General features: G+C 41.4%; 1 protein-coding gene across 1 annotated transcript in view; it reads right to left on the bottom strand.

The window, feature by feature from the left end:
- Positions 1-2,628: 2,628 nt before the first annotated feature.
- The window catches only part of TAF1B (TATA-box binding protein associated factor, RNA polymerase I subunit B), an 85,008-nt gene continuing 77,622 nt past the window's right edge, over positions 2,629-10,014 (bottom strand). The window contains exons 15-16 of the mRNA XM_025353793.1: positions 3,039-3,471; positions 2,629-2,711 (exon numbers count right to left, since the gene is read on the bottom strand). Coding sequence (XP_025209578.1) covers positions 3,270-3,471 — 202 coding nt within the window. The 3' untranslated portion in view covers positions 2,629-2,711; positions 3,039-3,269. The remainder of the gene's footprint in view (positions 2,712-3,038; positions 3,472-10,014) is intronic.

Raw genomic sequence — 10,014 nt, 5'->3', positions numbered from 1 at the left:
AAAAAAAAAAAAAAAAATTAATACAACTCTTAATACACAACTATAAAATGCAGAGAGTCACCAAGAAAATAAAATCACTATAGTTATCGTACCAACCAGAAATTACCACTATTGTTATACCATTCAGAAAGTTTTTTTCATGTATATATAAAGGGAAAGAGTTTTATTATTTTGTGTAAAAACTTGAACTATTTATTAATTCTTTAAATTTTTAAATCAAAATTCTACATGTGCATTTCTAATGAGCACCCAGGTAATGCTGATGTCGCTGGTCCAGGGACCACACTTTGAGAATCAATGTGATAATCAAGAAATGTCTATTGAATCAAATTTACTAAAATATTCACAAACCTTTCTCCACCCGAAGGATGTGAATGAAGGGGAGACAGAGACTGTTAAAGCTATAGGCAGTCTGCAGGTGATTTTTTTTTTTTTTAAATGTGGTTTGGAATCTGGAGCCTGAGACCTGGACCCAAATCTCACCACAGCTTTGTGCTGGCTGAGCACCCTGTATATAATTTAAATTATTGTATAAGTCTCACTATAAAAAGTTGCAAAAATTAGGCTGGGTGTGGTGGTTCACGCCTGTAATTCCAGCACTTTGGGAGGCTGAGGCGGGTGGATCACGAGGTCAGAAGATGGAGACCATCCTGGCTAACGCAGTGAAACCCCGTCTCTACTAAAAATTCAAAAATTAGCCAGGGGTGGTGGCAGGTGCCTGTAGTCCCAGCTACTTGGGAGGCTGAGGCAGGAGAATGGCGTGAAGCCAGGAGACAGAGCTTGCAGTGAGCTGAGATCGCGCCACTGCACTGTACGCTGGGCGACAGGGCGAGACTCCATTTAAAAAAAAAAAAAGTTGCAAAAATTAAAAAATATTAAAAGTTGTAGTCAGCCAGACGTGGTGGCTCACACCTCTAATCCCAGCACTTTGGGAGGCTGAGGCAGGAGGATCACTTGAGCCGAGAAGTTCAAGACTAGCCTAGGCAACATAGTGAGACCTCTGTCTCTACGAAAAACAAAACATTTAGCTGGATATGGTGGCACATGCCTGTGGTCTCAGCTACTCAGGCTCAGGAGGAGCATTTGAGCCGGGGAGTCAAAGCTGCAGTGAGCCAAGGTCACACCACTGCACTCCAGCCTGGGTGACACAGCAAGACCCTGTCTCAAAAAAAAAAAAAGAGGGCCGGGCGCGGTGGCTCAAGCCTGTAATCCCAGCACTTTGGGAGGCCGAGGCGGGCGGATCACGAGGTCAGGAGATCGAGACCATCCTGGCTAACATGGTGAAACCCCATCTCTACTAAAAAAAAAATACAAAAAAAAAACTAGCCGGGCGTGGTGGCGGGCGCCTGTAGTCCCAGCTACTCGGAGGCTGAGGCAGGAGAATGGCCTGAACCTGGGAGGCGGAGCTTGCAGTGAGCCGAGATCGCGCCACTGCACTCCAGCCTGGGCGACACAGCGTGAGACTCCGTCTCAAAAAAAAAAAAAAAAAAAAAAAAGAAAAAAGAAAAAAGAAAAAAGAAAAAAGAAAACCTTACAATAAGTGAAACAGGTAGAGAGTAACAAAATATATTCAATTCAAAATGAACTCTCTAACCACTGCCCACATCCCCACTACAGTGTACTCATCAGAATAGTCAGTGATACTTTTATGATATAGGTTGGATCACATCATTCTTTTGTTTAAAAATTTCGAATGGTTTCCTGTAACATTTGAGATAAAAGCCAACCATGGTAAGGTCATCCTACCCATGACCTCAGAGCAACCTCTACCATCCCATCTGCCCATCTGCTCATCTGCTCTCCTCCCCTTCAACCACACTGCTCCAGCCACTCTGGACAGCTTGCCAGTCCTTGACTGCACCCAGCATGCCCCTGCTCACAGCCTCTGCACATCTTTCCTCTGCCTGTGCTGATCTCCCCCTGGATGGGCTGCATGGCTGCTCACGCTACTGTGTTCCATGCAAGTTGCTCTCTGCTCTAATGCCACTGCCCCAGAGGATCCTCCCTCAGCCGCCCTTTATAAAATGGCCTACCTTATCATTTATCTCTTTTCTTGCTTTTTCTTCATTGTACTGAGTTCCCCAAAACATTATATATATTTTTTACTATCAGCCTCCACCCAGTTGGAACCTACGACCTTTAAAGGTGGGGGTCTCGTTCAGTGCTGTATTCCCAGTGCTTAGAACGTGTCTGGAACACAGGAGTTGCTATCTGTTGCATGCATAAATGAACTCAGAACAAGAATGCCTGATTTTCCAATGTCCTTACCAGGTTTTATACATCTTTATAATCTTTGCCAATCCAATATGTGGGAAACAGTATTTGCTTCAATTTGTATTTCTTGAGTATGAGTGAGGTAGAGTATCCTATCATGTTTTTTGGCTTGACCTTCAGAAAAATAATTTTTCATATCCCTTATTCAGTTTGCTTTTTTCCTTTTGCTTTGCAAGAGCTATTGACACATTAAAGAAATTATTCCTTTGTCCATCATATGCTGCAAAAATTGACTATGCCATTCCAAGAGCAAAACATTCATATTTGTTTTCTACTAATACTTTTATATTTTTAAATATGAAAGATTACGTTTAGATCTTTGATCCATCTGGGATTTACTCTGGGGTGTAAAGAATAAGGAAGAGATCTACTTTAAAAAATAAATTTAGCTTTAAAATACAATGAGTATACATTTCTGGATACAACTATACAATTTACTGGCCGGGCACGGTGACTCACACCTATAATCCCAGCACTTTGGGAGGCCGAGGTGGATGGATCACGAGGTCAGGAAATCAAGACCATCCTGGCTAACATGGTGAAACCCCGTCTCTACTAAAAACAAACAAAAAAATTAGCGTGGTGGCGGGCACCTGTAGTCCCAGCTACTTGGGAGGCTGAGGCAGGAGAATGGCATGAACCTGGGAAGTGGAGCTTGCAGTAAGCCAAGATCGTGTCACTGCACTCCAGCCTGGGCGACAGAGCAAGACTCTGTCTCAAAAAAAAAAAATAAATAAATAAATAAATACAATCATATAATTTACTGTTGTTTTAACTTTCTCTTAGAATATTCATACTCTGAAAAATAAAATCAAACAAAGCTCACCTGCTTTATAATATACAATTTTCTAAGCACACTTGACATATATGTAAATATGTGTCAGAGCATATACATATATACGCAGTATTTTCCACAATTCTCTGGAATGTTATATTAAAATCTGATGTTATATCAATATTAAAATATTTTTCCAGAAAGTTTCTATTTCATTTTCTCAATGTCGTCTTGCTTTCTTGGATCTTGATTTCTTTTTTGTTACACTATATTTTTTCTCGAAAAGTTTCTTCTCAACTAAGCTCACTTCTTCATGGAGAAGGGAAGTCTTTATTCTGAGCAGGAAGGAGAAGAGATTTAGTATAAACTGATAACTCAGAGAATAATTTGATTCTTCATAGGTTGTCACGTGTGTACAATAGCTAGAAGGGAAAAAGAAAAAAGAATTTCTCTTTAGATGGTAACCAAGAAAGGCACACACTAACCCCTGAACATCTCCCCAAATAACAAATATATATGGTTAGGCTTAAAACAGGACCCTGAGCTGGAAGGAAACCTAGAAGAATTTGGTAACTCCTTAACTGCACAAAGGAAAACATGTTCACACTGTCCACGGCCACCACACAAGGGCCACAGGTGGTGCTAGGAGCTGGTCCTTCAACTCTCTGCTCGAAGTTTCTTCACTCCAGATGTGGCACCACTCCACCTTCTTACCATGGTCAAGGCAAACAAAAGCATACAAGGAGATATTCTGAACATATTTCTAAAACAAACTAAAGAAAACAAATAATCCCCGACTTCCACCCAACATAAGACACTAGACTTTATAATGTAGCTTGCAATACTATATGTACTGTAGGAGAAGAGTTTACCAAGCAATTTCCCTTATTTTAAAATAGTAAAGCCTTCCATTCCAAAATGGCCAAATAGGAACAGCTCTGGTCTGCAGCTCCCAGCATGATCGATGCAGAAGACAGGTGATATCTGCATTTCCAACTGAGGTACCTAGTTCATCTCATTGGGACTGGTTGGACAGTGGGTGCAGCCCACGGAGGGCAAGCCGAATCAGGGTGGGGCATCGTCTCACCTGGGAAGGGATTTCCCTTTCCTAGCCAGGGGAAGCTGTGACAGACTACACCTGTAAAATAAGGACACTCCCGCCCAAATACTGCACTTTTCCAACGGTCTTACCAAACAGCACACCAGGAGATTATATCCTGAGCCTGGCTCAGCTGGTCCCTTGCCCATAGAGCCTTGCTCACTGCTCGTGCAGCAGTCTGAGATCAACCTGTGAGGCAGCAGCCTGGCAGCTGGAGGGGCGTCTGCTATTGCTGAGGCTTAAGTAGGTAAACAAAGCAGCTAGGAAGCTTGAACTGGGCAGAGCCCACCGCAGCTCAGCAAGACTTGCTGCCTCTGTAAACTCCACCTCTGGGGGCAGTGCGTAGCTGAACAAAAGACAGCAGAAACTTCTGCAGACTTAAACGTCCCTGTCCAACAGCTCTGAAGAAAGCAGTGGTTCTCCCAGCATGGCATTTGAGCTCAGGATAGATAGACTGCCTCCTCAAGTGGGTCCCTGACCCCCATGTAGCCTAACTGTGAGACACCTCCCAGCAGGGGCCAACTGACACCTCATACAGGTGGGTGCCCCTCTGGGACAAAGCTTCCAGAGGAAGGATCAGGCAGCAGTATTTGCTGTTCTGCAGCCTCCACTGGTGATACCCAGGCAAACAGGGTCTGGAGAGGACCTCCAGCAAAATCCAACAGACCTGCAGCTGAGGGACCAGACTGTTAGAAGGAAAACTAACAGAAAGGAATAGCATCAACATCAACAAAAAGGACATCCACACCAAAACCCCATCTGTAGGTCACCAACATCAAAGACCAAAGGTAGATAAAACCACAAAGATGGGGAGAAACCAGAGCAGAAAAGCTGAAAATTCTAAAAACCAGAGCACCTCCTCTCCTTCAAAGGATTGCAGCTCCTCGCCAGCAACGGAACAAAGCTGGACGGAGAATGACTTTGACGAGCTGACAGAAGTAGGCTTCAGAAGGTCGGTAATAACAAACTTCTCTGAGCTAAAGGAGGATGTTCGAACCCATCGCAAGGAAGCTAAAAACCTTGAAAAAAGATTAGACAAATGGTTAACTAGAATAAACAGTGCAGAGAAGACCTTAAAAGACCTGATGGAGCTGAAAACCACGGCACGAGAACTATGTGATGCATGCACAAGCTTCAGTAGCCGATTCTATCAAGTGGAAGAAAGAGTATCAGTGATTGAAGATCAAATTAATGAAATAAAGTGAGAAGAGAAGTTTAGAGAAAAAAAGAGTAAAAAGAAACAAACAAAGCCTCCAAGAAATATGGGACTATGTGAAAAGTCTACGTTTGATTAGTGTACCTGAAAGTGACAGGGAGAATTCAGGAAATACAGAGAACACCACTCCTTGAGAAGAGCAACTCCAAGACACATAATTGTCAGATTCACCAAGGCTGAAATGAAGGAAAAAACGTTAAGGGCAGCCAGAGAGAAAGGTCAGGTTACCCAAAAAGGGAAGCCCATCAGACTAATAGCGAATCTCTCAGCAGAAACTCTACAAGCCAGAAAAGAGTGGGGGCCAATATTCAAAATTCTTAAAGAAAAGAATTTTCAACCCAGAATTTCATATCCAGCCAAACTAAGCTTCACAAGTGAAGGAGAAATAAAATCCTTTACAGACAAGCAAATGCTGAGAGATTTTGTCACCACCAGGCCTGCCTTACAAGAACTCCTGAAGGAAGCACCAAACACGGAAAGGAACAACCGGTACCAGCCACTGCAAAAACATGCCAAAATGTAAAGACCATCGATGCTAGGGAGAAACTGCATCAACTAACAAGCAAAATAACCAGCTAACATCATAATGACAGGATCAAATTCACACATAACAATATTAACCTTAAATGTAAATGGACTAAGTGCCCCAATTAAAAGACACAGACTGGCAAATTGGATAGAGTCAAGACCCATCAGTGTGCTGTATTCGGGAGACCCATCTCATGTGCAGAGACACACATAGGCTCAAATAAACGGATGGAGGAAGATCTACCAAGCAAATGAAAAGCAAAAATAGCATGGGTTGCAATCCTATTCTCTGTTAAAACAGGCTTTAAAACAACAAAGACCAAGAGAGACAAAGAAGGCCATTACATAACGGTAAAGGGATAGATTCAACAAGAAGAGCTAACTATCCTAAATATATATGCACCCAATACAGGAGCACCCAGATTTATAAAGCAAGTCCTTAGAGACCTGCAAAGAGACTTAGACTCCCATACAGTAATAATGGGAGACTTTAACACTCCACTGTCAATATTAGACAGATCAACGAGACAGAAAGTTAACAAGGATATCCAGGACTTGAACTCAGCTCTGCACCAAGTGGACCTAATAGACATCTACAGAACTCTCCACCGCAAATCAACAGAACATACATTCTTCTCAGCACCACATTGCACTTACTCCAAAATTGACCACATAGTTGGAAGTAAAGCACTCCTCAGCAAATGTAAAAGAACAGAAATCACAACAAACTGTCTCTCAGACCACAGTGCAATCAAATTAGAACTCAGGATTAAGAAACTCACTCAAAACCGCACAACTACTTGGAAATTGAACAACCTGCTCCTGAGTTATTACTGGGTAAATAACGAAATGAAGGCAGAAATAAAGATGTTCTTTAAAACCAATGAGAACAAAGACACAACGTACCAGAATCTCTGGGACACATTTAAAGCAGTGTGTAGAGGGAAATTTATAGCACTAAATGCCCACAAGAGGAAGCAGGAGAGATCTAAAATTGACACCCTAACATCACAATTAAAAGAACTACAGAAGCACGAGAAAACACATTCAAAAGCTGGCAGAAGATAACTAAGATCAGAGCAGAACTGAAGGAGATAGAGACACAAAAACCAAAACACCCTTAAAAAAAAAAATCAATGAATCCAGGAGTTGGTTTTTTGAAAAGATCACCAAAATTGATAGACCACTAGCAAGACTAATAAATAAGAAAAGAGAAAAGAATAAAACAGATGCAATGATAAAGGGGTATCACCACCTATTCCACAGAAATACAAACTACCATCAGAGAATAATATAAACATCTTTATGCAGATAAACTAGAACATCTAGAAGAAATGGATACATTCCCAGACACATACACCCTTCCAAGACTAAACCAGGAAGAAGTTGAATCTCTGAATAGACCAATAACAGGCTCTGAAACTGAGGCAATAATTAATAGGCTACCAACCAAAAACAGTCCAGGACCAGATGGATTCACAGCTGAATTCTACCAGAGGTACAAAGAGGAGCTGGTACCATTCCTTCTGAAACTATTCCAATCAATAGAAAAAAGAGGGAATCCTTCCTAACTCATTTTATGAGGCCAGCATCATCATGATACCAAAGCCTGGCAGAGACACAACAACAAAAAAGAGAATTTTAGATCAATATCCTTGATTAACATCGATGCAAAAATCCTCAATAAAATACTGGAAAACTGAATCCAGCAGCACATCAAAAAGCTTATCTGCCGCGTTCAAGTTGGTTTCATGCCTGGGATGCAAGGCTGGTTCAACATACGCAAATCAATAAACGTAATCCATCACATAAACAGAACCAACGACAAAACCATATGATTATCTCAACAGATGCGGAAAAGGCCTTCAACAAAATTCAACAGCTCTTCATGCAAAAAACTCTCAGTAAACTAGGTACTGATGGAATGTATCTCAAAACAGTAAGAGCTATTTATGAGAAACCCACAGCCAATATAATATTGAATGGGCAAAAACTGGAAGCATTCCCTTTGAAAACTGGCACAAGACAGGGATGCCCTCTCTCACCACTCCTATTCAACATAGTGTTGGAAGTTCTGGCCAGGGCAATCAGGCAAGAGAAAGCAATAAAAGGTATTCAATTAGGAAAAGAGGAAGTCATATTGTCCCTGTTTGCAGATGACATGATTGTATACTCAGAAAACCCCATCGTCTCAGCCCAAAATCTCCTTAAGCTGATAAGCAACTTCAGCAAAGTCTCAGGATACAAAATCAATGGGCAAAAATCACAAGCATTCCTATACACCAATAACATACAAACAGCCAAATCATGAGTGAACTCCCATTCACAATTGCTACAAAAAGAATAAAATACCTAGAAATCCAACTTACAAGGGATGTGAAGGATGTGAAGTACCTCTTCAAGGAGAACTACAAACCACTGCTCAATGAAATAGAAGAGGACACAAACAAACAGAAGAACATTCCACACTCATGGATAGGAAGAATCAGTATCGTGAAAATGGCCATACTGCTTAAGGTAATTTATAGATTCAATGCCATCCCCATCAAGCTACCAATGATTTTCTTCACAGAATTGGAAAAAACTGAAATTCATATGGAATCAAAAAAGAGCCTGCAGTGCCAAAACAATCCTAAGCAAAAAGAACAAAGCTGGGGGCATTATGCTACCTGACTTCAAACTATACTATAAGGCTACAATAACCAAAACAACATGGTACTGGTGCCAAAACAGAGATATAGACCAATGGAACAGAACAGAGGCCTCAGAAATAATACCACACATCTACAACCATCTCATCTTTGACAAAACTGACAAAAACAAGAAATGGGGAAAAGATTCCCTATTTAATAAACGGTGCTGGGAAAACTGGCTAGCCATATGTAGAAAGCTGAAACTGGATTCCTTGCTTACACCTTACACAAAAATTATTTCAAGATGGGTTAAAAACTTAAATGTTAGACCTAAAACCATAAAAACCCTAGAAGAAAACCTAGGCAATACCATTCAGGACATAGGCACGGGCAAGGACTTCATGTCTAAAACACCAAAAGCAATGGCAACAAAAGCCAATAGACAAATGGGATCTAATTAAACTAAAGGGCTTCTACACAGCAAAAGAAACTACCATCAGAATGAACAACCTGCATAATGGGAGAAACTGTTTTCAATCTACCCATCTGACAAAGTGCTAATATCTGGAATCTACAAAGAACTTAAACAAATTTACAAGAAAAAAAACAAACAACCCCATCAAAAAGTGAGCAAATGATATGAACAGACACTTCTCAAAAGAAGACATTTATCGGTGGCTCAAGCCTGTAATCCCAGCACTTTGGGAGGCCGAGACGGGCGGATCACGAGGTCAGGAGATCGAGACCATCCTGGCTGACACGGTGAAACCCCGTCTCTACTAAAAAATATGAAAAACTTAGCCGGGCGAGGTGGCGGGCGCCTGTAGTCCCAGCTACTCGGGAGGCTGAGGCAGGAGAATGGCGTAAACCCGGGAGGTGGAGCTTGCAGTGAGCTGAGATCCGGCCACTGCACTCCAGCCTGGGTGACAGAGCAAGACTCCGTCTCAAAAAAAAAAAAAAACAAAAAAAAAAACAAAAAAAAACAACAACAACAACAAAAAAGAAGACATTTATGCAGCCAACAGACACAAGAAACTCACTGGTCATCAGAGAAATGCAAATCAAAACCACAATGAGATACCATCTCACACCAGCTAGAATGGCGATCATTAAAGTCAGGAAACAACAGATGCTGGAGAGGATGTGGAGAAACAGGAACGCTTTTACACTGTTGGTGGGAGTGTAAACTAGTTCAACCATTGTGGAAAACAATGTGGCAATTCCTCAAGGATCTAGAACTAGAAATACCATTTGAGCTAGTGATCCCATTACTGGGAATATACCCAAAGGATTATAAATCATGCTACCATAAAGACACATGCACACATATGTTTGCTGCGGCACTATTCACAATAGCAAAAACTTGGAACCAACCCAAATGTCCTCCAATGTTAGACTGGATTAAGAAAATGTGGCACATATACACCATGGAATACTATGCAGCCATAAAAAAGGATGAGTTCATGTCCTTTGTAGGGACATGGATGAA

The sequence above is a fragment of the Theropithecus gelada genome, chromosome 13, assembly GCF_003255815.1.
Source record: "Theropithecus gelada isolate Dixy chromosome 13, Tgel_1.0, whole genome shotgun sequence".
Taxonomy (NCBI): domain Eukaryota; kingdom Metazoa; phylum Chordata; class Mammalia; order Primates; family Cercopithecidae; genus Theropithecus; species Theropithecus gelada.
Note: the sequence above shows the minus strand (reverse complement) of the source record. Positions and strands in the feature narration are given on the sequence as shown.